Source organism: Anolis sagrei, chromosome 6, assembly GCF_037176765.1.
Source record: "Anolis sagrei isolate rAnoSag1 chromosome 6, rAnoSag1.mat, whole genome shotgun sequence".
NCBI classification, from domain to species: Eukaryota; Metazoa; Chordata; class Lepidosauria; order Squamata; family Dactyloidae; genus Anolis; species Anolis sagrei.
This window is the reverse complement of record NC_090026.1, coordinates 44,503,821-44,517,779: the sequence shown is the minus strand read 5'-3', so window position 1 is coordinate 44,517,779 and position 13,959 is coordinate 44,503,821. Positions and strand designations below refer to the sequence as shown.

General features: G+C 40.8%; 1 protein-coding gene across 3 annotated transcripts in view; it reads right to left on the bottom strand.

The window, feature by feature from the left end:
• The window catches only part of SLC4A1 (solute carrier family 4 member 1 (Diego blood group)), a 49,835-nt gene that overhangs the window by 8,980 nt on the left and 26,896 nt on the right, over positions 1 to 13,959 (bottom strand). For all 3 annotated transcript variants that reach the window (XM_060781126.2, XM_060781128.2, XM_060781129.2), the window contains 5 exons: positions 12,538 to 12,722; positions 10,938 to 11,154; positions 9,160 to 9,387; positions 7,288 to 7,436; positions 2,779 to 2,973 (listed from right to left, as the gene is read on the bottom strand). In XM_060781126.2, the coding sequence (XP_060637109.2) occupies positions 2,779 to 2,973; positions 7,288 to 7,436; positions 9,160 to 9,387; positions 10,938 to 11,154; positions 12,538 to 12,722 (974 nt within the window). The remainder of the gene's footprint in view (positions 1 to 2,778; positions 2,974 to 7,287; positions 7,437 to 9,159; positions 9,388 to 10,937; positions 11,155 to 12,537; positions 12,723 to 13,959) is intronic.

Here is a 13,959-nt window from a genome sequence, read left to right as displayed (position 1 = left end):
TAAATAAAGATCTTCCCAGCCGGAAGAGACCTGGAAGTACAGCTATATCCTTTTGGGCTTTTTCTTCTCCTTTTTAAAATTATTTTTTTCCTTTCTTTTTTCTTTCTTTCTTTCTTTTAAAAACTCCTTCATTTTTCCTACTTTCTTTATTCACATTGTTCACCCACTTTTTATGTAAACAAATATCTTATACCTTTTCTTTTCTAGATTCCTTTATTCTCTATAAAAAAACAAATTAAAAAAGAATATGTGTTCTGTGATCTGCTCTTGGTCCCTTTCGGGATGAGAAGGGCAGAATATAAATACTGCAAAAAAGTAAATAAATTTACAGGGTTTGGTTGCAGGACCTACCAAAATTTGTGGATGCTCAAGTCCCAGAACATACGACGACATAGTAGAAATATGTCACTTATATAAAATAGAAAGATCAAGATTTGATTATTGGATTAAAAAAAAATATCTTCAAGCCCAGGATACTTGAATGAGTGGAAACAAACAATTTCATTATCTCACATAATTTTGTAGAAAATATTTGAAAGATGCAGTTGATTTGGTAGCAGCTGAAACCTTCCCCCCATTGTTTGGGATATGCATTTTTAGTAGATAAAGAAATACTAGAGATACACATCGTTATGAGTCTTATGCATAAATCTAATGGTTTCTCTTCTTAGTATACCACAATCACAACGTATTAATGTTTATGAGTTCGTCTGGACTTTCTGCTCCTTGTCCCTTAAACATTTGCTTCCCAAAGCCTTTTTTTTTTTCAGCTGTACTGCATTATTTACTTTATCCCAATCAAATTCTCCAAGTCAGGCCAAACTATACAATATATTTCACACATTGGATGCAGAATCGCTCCCCTATTTAGTAGAATGACATCTGTTTGTTGTAGCGCATTCTTTTCCTTCCCTATCTATTTTGCCTTCGGCATGCTTTGTTTTGTGTTTTGTCACTGGCAGTAAAATATTGATTTAATTTGCAACTCTAATTGCTTAGACACATATCTGAGGGAATCCTCTTGTGGGAGGGGAAACAGGTTCACATAATAGGGTAAATATATTTTAATTAACATCTAGTTCGAAACTGAAATGATCATTTTGAAATAAATGATTCATGCCCCTTTCTTTCTGCATCTTTCATTTCCTTTTTTCTTTTGCTCTTTAGTTTCTATGGTAACCATATCTTGAAAATCCAGCTTCCTAAACGTGGGAGTGGGAGGCACAGCTACCCAAAACAATTCAGAAAGAAGGAATCCTATAATAGATGTAATGTGAGTAATAGTGTTCAAAGTTATACAGGCAAGTAGCTGTTTCATAAGGTGAGACAAAGGACACAGTGATGCCTCAGCCAGTCACTTGAACTTTAGCAAATATCTTTCTTTATCTATTCGATAACGATCATCTGGAGAGGCCCTGCTCTCGATCCCACCAGCATCGCAGGCGTGATTGGTGGGGACAAGAGAGGGGGCCTTTTCGGTGGTGGCCCCTCGACTCTGGAACTCACTCCCTAAAGACATCAGACAGGCCCCAACTTTGGCCGTCTTTAGGAGGAGCTTGAAGACGTGGTTGTTCCAGTGTGCCTTCCCGGCATAATTGATTCCATAGCACCTTGTCCTCCAAAGCACTTTACATTTTTTAGGTCTGCTCGTATGCCCTTCCACAAACGCCACTATCACCTTCTCGTCCATGTCTCAGCATTACTTCCAATTTTAATTTTACATTTGGCCTTCCCACTGTTTTAATTGTGCATTGTCTTATTGATAATGTTGTATATTTTTTTTGTCTATGTTTTATTTAATTTGCTTGTACTGTTATTATTGCTTGTATTGTTATATTCCTGTTTGGCCTCATGTAAGCCACACCGAGTCCCTTGGGGAGATGGTAGCGGGGTACAAATAAAGTGTTATTATTATTATTATTATTATTATTATTATTATTTAAATTCACTCATAGACTTAGAGGGTGACCTTAGTCAAAACTTTACATTTCTCCAACTTGATTTTTTTATCGGGTGGAAAAAAAAACAACCAGTGGTAAGGTTCCCAAACAAGCTTAGAATTACATTTATCGGGACTGTGGCACAGCTGGCTGGGAGTCAGCTGCATTAAGATCACTACTGACCAAAAGGTCATGAGTTCGAAGCCAGCCCGGATCGGAGTGAGCTTCCAACCAATTTGTGTAGCTTGCTGTTGATCTTTGCAGCCCGAAAAACAGTTGCATCTGTCAAGTAGGAAATTTAGGTACCACTTATGTGGGGAGGCTAACTTACGACACCATAAAAATCTCCAGCAAGCATGCAAAGAATGAGGAAGTAATTCATCAGTGTCACAAATGGACGGTGAAGCGACAGCTCCCCTGGTGGCCAGAATATCCTCATGAAAAAGCTGACATGTTAAATAGCCTCTGTGTGTCTGTCTATATATGTTGTGTGTCTATGGCATTGAATGTTTGCCATGTATACATACATTGTAATCCGCCCTGAATCCCCTGCAGGGTGAGAAGGGCGGAATATAAATACTGTAAATAAATAAATAATTTGTTATATGGGTCTGAAAAAACATGGCATCGAGAATGTCATCCTCTCCAACTGCTCAGTAATAGAATTTGGCTTAAATTGACATTTTAATCTATTGAGCCACCTAAACATTTACAAATTTCCCAATACAAAGACTGTCATGTTGTTCTGTGCTTCTGCTGCCTGCTGACCTACAATCAAGACAATGAGCAAGAAGCAGATATCATAACCATTTTTTTTAAAAAAAAACAAACATACTACCTTGATAAGTTTGACGAAAGTCTCCACAATGAAGATGAGAGAGATTAGGAAGGAGAAGATCTCCTGGGTGTAACGGGAGATGAAGCGCACCAGGAAGCTGCCCTCGCAAGCCACTATGATCACCACCAGGATTATGAGCCAATAGCCAATCCAGACTCTTCCCACGATATATTCATACCCACTATCTTTGCAAAACTAAGTAAAGAAATAAAGGGAGAAAGGTAGAGAAAAATACAGAAGCTAGTGAAACTGGCAGTTCTTGCTTTTCCCTGCAATGAGCAATGAAGACTACTTTTCCTGACTTCCACTTCCTTTGGAACTAAACAACTGTATCAACCATGTTGGATCTTCAGGCTTGCTCCTCTAAAGAAACCATGTTGGATCTTCAGGCTTGCTCCTCTAAAGAAACTTTTTAAATAATATATTTGTCTATATATGTGGTATAGTTCTTTGAATCTTGGACTAGGACTAGATTTGGGTTTAAATCCCCAATCACCCACACTGGCGAAGTCACCTTCTCTGAGCTTTAGAAAAACACAATGACAACTCCCTCTGATTAATTTTGTCAAGGAAACTCTGCAGTCAACTTGAAGGCACATAACAACAATATATATTCCACAGGCTTTTTTATGGCAAATTTTATTTAATCACCAAAATATCCTGGGCCCGGTCCTGTTCAACATCTTTATTAATGACTTAGATGAAGGGCTAGAAGGCATGATCATCAAGTTTGCAGACGACACCAAATTGGGAGGGATAGCCAATAGTCCAGAGGACAGGAGCAGAATTCAAAACGATCTTGACAGATTAGAGAGATGGGCCAAAACTAACAAAATGAAGTTCAACAGTGACAAATGCAAGATACTCCACTTTGGCAGAAAAAATGAAATGCAAAGATACAGAATGGGGGACGCCTGGCTCGAGAGCAGTACGTGTGAAAAAGATCTTGGAGTCCTCGTGGACAACAAGTTAAACATGAGCCAACAATGTGATGTGGCGGCAAAAAAAGCCAATGGGATTTTGGCCTGCATCAATAGGAGCATAGTGTCTAGATCTAAGGAAGTAATGCTACCCCTCTATTCTGCTTTGGTTAGACCACATCTGGAATACTGTGTCCAATTCTGGGCACCACAATTCAAGAGAGATATTGACAAGCTGGAATGTGTCCAGAGGAGGGCGACTAAAATGATCAAGGGTCTGGAGAACAAGCCCTATGAGGAGCAGCTTAGGGAACTGGGCATGTTTAGCCTGAAGAAGAGAAGGCTGAGAGGAGATATGATAGCCATGTATAAATATGTGAGAGGAAGCCACAGGGAGGAGGGAGCAAGCTTGTTTTCTGCTTCCTTGGAGACTAGGACGCGGAACCATGGCTTCAAACTACAAGAGAGGAGATTCCATCTGAACATGAGGAAGAACTTCCTGACTGTGAGAGCCGTTCAGCAGTGGAACTCTCTGCCCCGGAGTGTGGTGGAGGCTCCTTCTTTGGAAGCTTTTAAGCAGAGGCTGGATGGCCATTTGTCAGGGGTGATTTGAATGCAGTGTTCCTGCTTCTTGGCGGGGGGTTGGACTGGATGGCCCATGAGGTCTCTTCCAACTCTTTGATTCTATGATTCTATGATTCTATGTTTATTTATGAGGCAACATTATGGTGCATGTTATGGTTCCCTTTTTCTTTTTTAAAATTACATTGCTATTTGTTTTGTTACAAAAAAAAAATCCCCACAAGTCATATAATTTTTTATTTTCCTTTCCCCCATTATGCTTCATGTTGTGCTCCCCATCTTCTTTTCTTTATGGTCCCACCAGAACCTCATTTCTTCTGGTGGGGGTTGGTTCCCATCTTCTTTTTTAAATGTTTCTTTGGCAAAAATTTTCCATATACTTTCAAAATCATTATTCTTCCTTAGGCTTTTTTAAACTTTTAGATCACATGTTAATTTATCATTTATTGCTAATTTCCAAATTTCCTTATACCATTCTTGTATCTTAATTTCCACCTCTTCCTTCCAATTTTTTTGCTATAGTAGCCTTGCGGCTGTTCACAACATCATTATAAAATTATTTTCATTTTCATTCCATACATCTGTATTATAAATTGATAACAGTATAGTTGCCGGATTTATATTATTTTTTCTTTATACTACTTTTTATCACTACTATAACTTTTCCCCAAAATTCTGTACATATTTGCATTGCCACCAAATATGAATATATGTTCCCCTTTCTTGGCAACCCCTCCAACATTTTTCTCAACAGCTCTTGTCCATATAGTGTATCTTTATTGAAGTCAGGTACCATTTCCATACGATCTTGTAGTAGTTTTCTTTTATTCTAATTCAGGGGTCCTCAAACTTTTTAAACAGAGGGTCAGGTCACAATCCCTCAAATTGTTGGAATGCCGGATTATAATTAAAAAAAACCATGAATGAATTCCTATGCACACTGCACGTATCTTATTTGTAATGCAAAAAAAAAAAACCCACTTAAAAACAATACAATGATTAAAATGAAGAACATTTTTAACAAATATAAACGTATTAGTATTTCAATGGGAAGTGTGGGTCTGCTTTTGGCTGATGAGATAGGATTGTTGTTGTTGTTGCTGTTGTTGCTGTTGTTGCTGTTGTTGCTGCTGTTGTTGTTGTTGTGTGCTTTCAAGTCATTTCAGACTTATGTTGACCCTGAGTGAGGGCCGAGTAAATGATCTTGGAGAGCCATATCCAGCCCTCGGGCCTTAGTTTGAGGACTCCTGTTCTAATTGATAAATTATTGAGGTGTCTTGATGTCCATAATTTTTCCCAATTTCCCCCCCTATTTTTATTCCCAATTCTTCCTTCCATAGTTCCCTTGTTTGTATCCCTTTTCTCCCCCCCCCCCTTTAATCTCTATTATTATTTTGTATATCAATCCCTTTTTGATACCCATTTTCTTCTTTAGTCTGCTCTTTATTCCACTGGCTTTGGATCACAAAAGCCCATAATTTAGTATCTGATGGGATATTTACAATGTTGATATGCTATGCTATATATATATATATATATATATATATATATATATATTACAATTTCTATCCCTTACACTTGTCTTCAGCTTGCTGTTTTCCAGATGTCTGGGAGTACACTCCTTATCATCCCCAACCCAGTGTGGTTTATAGTCGTGCTGTTAAGGATAATGGACATTGTAGCTGCTCACTTGAAAATATTTGATGTTGATCGATGCCCAATTAGATAAGAATCATTTTTTGCATCAATATCTGGCTAAGACACCCTTTTATCTCCCAGAGTGGTCTAATAAAAGCATTGAGAATCTCACAATGGGGATAAGAATAATCTCAGTTGTTCTCAAGCATCTGGTAATAAGAGATATCCTGCAAGTGAAGCTAGAGGCTCCATATTATATTGATCTTCTAGCACTTTCAGTGTTGTTTATCCTTTTTTGAAATCTATCTAAGTCAGTAGCCATCACGTTGCTATATGTCAGGGGTCCTCAAACTATGGCCCGTGGGCCACTTCTGGCCCGCCAAGGGCACATATCTGGCCCGTGGAGGAGGAGTACCCCCCCCCACACACATAGTGCCCCTCCCTTGGCTGGCTCACGCTTTCCGTCAGGCCCGATGGGCGGCGTGAGCCAGCCAAGGGCGGCTGCTCCACGTGGCCTACTCTTGCGTAAAGCACCTTACGAGGTGCTTTACGCAAGTGTAGGCCGTGCGATGCTGCTTCTCCCTTGGCAGGTTCACGCTGCCCATTGGGCCCTGGCGCTCCATGCAGTCATGCCAGCCACATGACCTTGGAGGTGTCTATGGACAACGCTGGCTCTTCGACTTAGAAATGCAGATGAGCACCACACCCCAGACTCAGACACGACTGGACTTCATGTCAGAGGAAAACCTTTAACTAGGAAAATTGTGGAAGATCCAGGGTGGGAGAAAGAACTCTTGTCTGTTGGAGTTCGGTATGAATGTTTCAATTGGCCGCCTTGATTACCATTTCATAGCCTGACAGTTTTTAGGGAGAATCCTTTGTTGAGAGGTGATTAGCTGGCCCTGATTGTTTCTTGTATGGAGTTCCCCTGTGTTTGAGTGTTGTTCTTTATTTACAGTTATAATTTTAGAGTTTTTTTTAATACTGGTAGCCAGATTTTGTTCAGACTAGAAATAGAAAAATTTCCCATTCTCTGCTCCTGGAATTACTGCCTAAAGAGGGCTAGAAAGAACCCCCTCTAAGGGCCCTTCCACACAGCAAAATAAGATATGTGCAATGTGCATAGGCATTTTTTATTGATTTTTTTTTAAAAAACTATAGTTTGGCCCTCTAACAGTCTGAGGTACAGTGAACTGGCCCCCGGTTTAAAAAGTTTGAGGACCCCTGCTATATGTAATAAATGAATGATGGTGTGGGCAAGACAAATGGTACTAGATAGCAATTTCATGTCTTCTTCAACACAGGAAACAGGCCATCATTCAACTGGGATGTAAACATTTTATCAAGGATTTTATAACACGATGCTTACCTTATAAAAGGCTTCTTCAAAGACCAAAAGGGGACCAGAAAATCCAAGCACAAGCAAAGGCTGAGCTCCAAGCAAACAGAACATTACGCTTTGGACTGAAGTGGAGAGAAGAAGCTCAGATACTCCCATCATGCTGTTAGTCTTCTCATCTGGAAAGAGCAACAGGTATTAACAGGAAAGATGTGCTATGCTGTCCTTTTAAACAGTTCCTATTCCTTATAGTTGTCTTCTTCAGCTTGCTCAAAAGATTGAGGCTAGGACTTTCCTTTTCTCTCTTGAAAAACTCAGAGATCCCAGGAGCATCATTGTGAAACAGCTTCTCATTTCTGAGTTGAAAAACCTTATGCCTGTAAACAAACATGACTACTAGGAAAGGAGTACCAGGTCAACAACCATCCTGGGCCCTGAGCTTTTGAGGTCAAAACCTGAGACTTAGGAATGATCGCTAGCAATGTTAACAGGAGATAAGCCCTGATATATTACAAGAGTGATGTTGCAAAGAGCAGTTCATCATAATGTCATTAAGCATGATATATTAACTACACAGCCCAACAAAAAACAAATGGGTGGTTTGTTTTTTAGCCTGTTCCTGGAATTCTTTGGGGTGCTGATTCAGAAAATTGTATTGGATACAGAGTATATCAGCTGTAGTTGCTTAGATATGGTTATCATGATGTTTTAAAACTTGTGCGCCAGATCTGGCCACAGTGGTCCACGACTTGTTACATCCCGAATAGATTACTGCAACGCACTCTACATGGGGTTGCCTTTGAAGACTGTTCGGAAACTTCAATTAGTCCAGCGGGCGGCAGCCAGATTACTCACCGGAGCGTCATACAGGGAGCATACCACCCCTCTGTTATGTCAGCTCCACTGGCTGCCGATCCAGTTCCGAGCACAATTCAAAGTGCTGGTTTTGACCTACAAAACCCTATATGGTTCCAGCCCAGCATATTTGTCCAAACGCATCTCCTTCTATGTCCCACCTCGGAGTTTAAGATTTTCTGGGGAGACCCTGCTCTCGGCCCCACCTCTATCACAAGTGAGATTGGTGGGGACGAGGAGCAGGGCCTTCTCGGTGGTGGCCCCTCGCCCGTGGAATTCACTTCCCGGGGAAATTAGGTCATCGACATCCCTTCTCTCTTTTAGAAGGAAACTAAAAACATAGATATGGGACCAGGCCTTTGGGTAATCTGGCAGATAGATAAAGGACAATGATGACTAGAATTGTTAGGATTTGACAATGTGGAATGAATTTACGGATTCTGAGCTGGCGAACGTTGAGCATTAGATTGGTTTTATTGATTGATGATGTAGAATTGATAGTTTAATTGTTTTATAATTGCTGTTGATATATGTTTTTATCTTATTGTTGTGTTGGCATCGAATTGTGCCTTTTGTAAGCCGCCCTGAGTCCCCCCTCGGGGGTTGAGAAGGGCGGGGTAGAAATGCGTGAAATAAATAAATAAATAAAATTTTATGGGTGAGCAGCTGATATACTCTGTATACTCTGTATCTCAGAAACTGGAAATGATAGGGGAAAGATAATGGCATTCTTGAAATACCCAGAAACCAATCTAACCAACACATATTTTTAAGGCATGTGTCTGCATTCTTGAGGTGAGATTTCTCCTCTTTCACTTGACAATACATTGTGTCGAGCCTCAAGTTTCAGGGCCAGGACCTTATCTCTGGGACCCATATGCAAAGGAGATAGTGAACTACCGTGATACACATATTACTTCCTTTGTTTCACTGTTCTTGCAGGCAAACAGGTCTTGCAGTACAAAAATCAGTATGTAAGAGAGATAACCTGATAAGAGTGGTCGTAAGTAGGTAGAATTCCATCATAGAAAGGGAATAATCTCTTACCCAGAAGGCCCCCAAAAGTAATGGCAGGAGAAAGGGCAGCAAAGTAGATGAAGATGACTGCAGCCAGACACTGGGCATTAAGGGCATCCTTGATGTCACTAAGATACTTGGGGTATCGGCGTTTTATGTCCCTCACCAGTCCCCCAAAAGGTCTCTTGGTCCTACGCAAAGGGTCATCATCATCATCATCATCACCTCCTTTCAGGGCATGGGCTTTCAGTTCTTTCTCTGTTTGAGACAGAAGAACAGACAATGAAAAGACCAGGTGAAGGAAGGTTGGTTTTCAAAAGAGGACCTCACAAGATACAAGCCTTGTTCTTAGACTGGATCTACACAGCCCTACATTCCAGGATCTGATCCCAGATTATTTGCTTATCCCAGATTATCTGTCAGTGCAGACTCATATAATTCAGTTCAAAGCAGATATTCTGAGATCAGATATTAGGATATAAGGCAGTGTAGGTCCAGGCTATGATGAAGCTCTTTGGAGCTTCTTTCTTCAAAATCATGTAGGATAGCTTTAAAATACAGGAATATTGGCCCATGGTTGGCTCCAGAGTTGAGGAGACCTGAGGTGTCTGGGCCTAGACCATAGGTACTTTCTCACAGTACCCCAGAGTGATGCTTTGTTGTTGAGTTTCTTCAAGTCATTTATTATTTACAGCAACCCTAAGATGAACCTACCATAGAGGTTTTCTTGGGAAGATTTGGATAGCCTTGAGGATTTAAACTATGGCTAGACCAAATTGCCTAGAGTTGCCCATAGTGCCAGATCAGGAAAAAAATGAGGGTGGCAACACAGACATAAATAGAAGCCTCCACCCTGAGTATGAGGGCCCAGCAATTAGCCAAGGATGCATCAGCTCTGTAATGGTTGCAGAGTTGCCTGTAGTGATTGGTTATCATACAGTGGAGGTGGCAAATGTCTGACTTTCAGTCTGAACTTTAATTAGGCAGAACCTATTTTTGAGGTATGGTTGAACACCTTGAATAGATCCTATAATGGTCTAAAACCTGGAGCAAATTCACCATCTCATCGACATTGGATGCTACCAGCTGTCACTGCTGTCTGGGTTTAATATGAATCAAAGCTCAGTCTGTTTGCAAAATATACAAAGTAATCGCAAACTGGTGTATGTGCATGTACATACACATGTACAAAACACTTTCTCATCAGGGTTGTGTCTAATCCACATTTCATTTTTATAGGAACTTTCTAAACCATGCATATCTGTACGTTTACTTATTTTGCCCAACTGTCTCCTGCAAAGGTAGGAGCAAAACCAAACAAAGTACTGATGTTCCATTATCTGACTGATGGAAATCTTGTTTTCCCATTTATACCTCTTCCTAGCTTGCCCCCAGTTATTCTCCTTCATGCTGTGCTGTGAAGGTATCTGGACACATCTTGCATGCTTAGCCATGTTGCTGAATTGCATCACCCAATGCTTATGACTGTGTTTCAGTGGCACAGTTACAACAACCTGGGCTCCTCGTATTCTCGTGTGTTTAGAATGAGAGAGTAGAGCGTCTAGGTGACAGCTAATAGCTTTCAGGCACTTTTCAACCCTACTATCTCCTAAAAGCAATTCACTATGGCTCCCCTCCATGTTTTGAAGTCTGAAAGCCAGCAGGCAAACTTTCTTGTGGGTTGTTGTAAGTTTTTGGGCTATGTTCTAGAAGCATTTTCTCCTGATGTTTCACCTGCATCTATGGCAAGCATCTTCAAAGGTTGTGAGAACTTCAAACTTTCTTGTGTTTCATATATTGGGCCATACCTAAGTCTTTCAAGAGCTCAGTCTCTGGTGACACCTTCTTCTCCATTGGCTGGTACCTCTTCCGTAGGAGCTCCTTCTGCACTGGCAGCAATGTCTTGAGGAGTTTTTCACTTTGGATGTCACTAGGAGGCAGGACAATGCAACAGTCCAGGAACGTCTCCATGCTTTTCACAAGGTCTGTCCTTCCCTCAGCCAAGTAGGAATCATTGCGAAACACCTACCCAAAGAAAATGGAGTGATTTTTTTTTAAAAAAGAAAAAAAAACTAACTCAGAGTGGGGAACAATTAGTCTCCCAGATATTTTGAATTCCAAACCGCCTCCTTATTGAGTCCACAAATAAAACATTATGGAATTTATCATCCAAAATGGGGTCAAAGATTTCTCACACTTGAACTAACTAGTAGCAAAAATGCCTTGGTGTGGCTTACAAAATGGGGGCTCTTCTCTTATTTCCAGTTCTGGGTTAAAAATAATTTCCAAGGCAGCAAAATCTCCTCAGCACAAGTCACTGGGATGTTTGTTTTATTTAGAAGAAGTATAAAAAAATCCCAGATACAATTGCGAGGAAATGGCTGAAATATTTGAGCTTTTTTTCTCTTTTGTTTTTATCTGAATTTGGGTGTTGCATACTAGTTATTTGGGTGTTGCACACTAGTGGTGGATACATGCAAAACTACACACTTCTCAGACATCTGTTCTGACTGCTTGTCTGCATGTCTGTCTGTCTCTCACACACAACACCACCACCAACAAAGGGTTTTAAAAGTCTCCTATTGAAAACAGTCAAATTGGCTTTTAAATTGCCACTCGTCTAAACCAATCAGAGGCTGTTTTCAAACCTAACATGCTATGAGGCCTTATATAAGTTCTCCATCCTAAAATAAATGATAAATTAAGAATTACTTTCATCCTTGTACCAAATTAACCTTTGCTACTAAATATTCTACTAGCAAGAAAACTTGATTGTCTTTTCTGCTTTCAGACTCAGACAGTTGGATTTATCTATCTATTTATCTTCTCTCCAAGGTCACACCTACACTGCCATATAAAATCCAAATTGAATTGGATTATTTGGCAGTGTAAAAGGTAAGGTAAAGGTTGTCCCTTGACATTAAGTCCAGTCATGTCTGACTCTAGAGTGTGGTGCTAATCTCCATTTCTAAGCCGAAGAGCTGGCGTTGTCCATAGACACCTCCAAGGTCATGTTGCCGGCATGATTGCATGGAGCGCTGATACCTTCCCACCGGAACGGTATCTATTGATCTACTCACATTTGCATGTTTCGGACTGCCAGGTTGGTAGAAGCTAGGCATGACAGAGGAAGCTCACGCCGCTCCCCGGAATCGAACCTGTGACCTTTCGGTCAACAAGCTCAGCAGCTCAGTGCTTTAACCCAGTTCAAAGCAGGTAATTTGGATTATATGGCAGTGTATAAGGGCCCTCCCGCTGTCTATCTGAGCCCAGTTCCTCTTTGTGGCCCAATTCAAGTGTGTTCTTAGCTAACTGTCACACTCATGGCAATCTCTCTTCAAATTGCTTTCAAGGGTTCCATAGTTCCCATCTTCACACAACTTGATGTGATGAGAGATTCCTACTTACCCTTTCAGACATCATTGTAGAGATGGCTCTCCCAATCTCATGGTAGCTGGTATGAGGGGAATCCGGGCCCAGAACCACAAAGAGGAACCTGACAGGCACAGGGACCTCCAGGACAGAGTCCAGCTCCACAGCATCTTTCAAGCGTACAAAGGCCAAAGTTGGGCGCTCCAGGAAGGTGGCACAGCCTGAAGGGAGGATGGATGGGTATGGGGCATCATTTAGGAGCCTTGGCACAAAGAGAATGAGAAAGGCAGACCACGGGCAGGAAGGGAATGGATCCAAGCAGAAGCAAAGGGATGGAAGAGAATGGGCAAAAGGGAAGAAAACGAGAGATAGCAAAAGTGAGCAAAGTTGGCAATCAAGTTTTGACAAGCCAGATAGAGAAGCAAAGCACAGCTCTTCCCTTGCCAGAAGCACATGCAATAGAGGGACAAAATCTTGTGTGATTAGCCTATTACTCGTAGAAGGATGGAAATCCCGTTGTGGTGCAGAATAATCAGATATAACTATAGACGTGTGAGACAACAAATCTGATAAATTGTGGGAAATTTCTATCTGCCTGCCTACCTGCCTGCTTATCTATCTGTCTGTCTATCGGTTTGTCAATCTGGCAGCATATGGAGAGAATCTTTTGATGATTTCCACCTCAAATGTTAAAATGGTCCAGACTCATCTGGACATACATTTTACATCTGCCTAACCATTTTGAAATGTTAGATTTGGCCCTGTTCACCTTTAAATGAGAAAAAGAAAAGGCAATTAAAAATAAAGATAAGTCTTCCTCCAACATTATTTTTTGCTGTAACATGCTTCAAAATTACCTCTAGGGATGTGGAGGGCTTGTCTACCATATTCGGAGTACCTTGGACTGCTCAAAATGCTCAAAAATGTCCTCTAATGGGCCAGGAATGACCAGGCTGTGGCGCAGCTAGTTAGTAGCCAGCTGTGTTAAATCACTACTGACTGAGAGGTCATGAGTTCAAAGCCAGCCTGGGTCAGAGTGAGCTCCTGACCATTAATAGCCTAGCTTACTGTTGTCCTATGCATCTGTCAAGTAGGAAATTTTGGTACTACTTTATTCAGGGAGGCTAATTCAGTTAATTTATGAAACCATAAAACCTTCCAGCAGCATGCGTAAGAATGAGGAAGTACTCCATCAAGGACTTGGTGTCACCAGTGGACAGTGAAGTGGCAGCTTCCCCTGTGGCCAGAATTGATCATACCCTCATGAAGCTGGAAAGCTGGAATGTTAAATGGCCTCTGAATCTGTCTATATATGTTGTATGTCTAATGGCATTGAATGTGCATTGTAATCTGCCCTGAGTCGTCTGCAAGGTGAGAAGGATGGAATATAAATACTATAAATAAACAAACAAACAAATAAATAAAAACATGATAAGAATGTTCACATGTCCCTCAGAG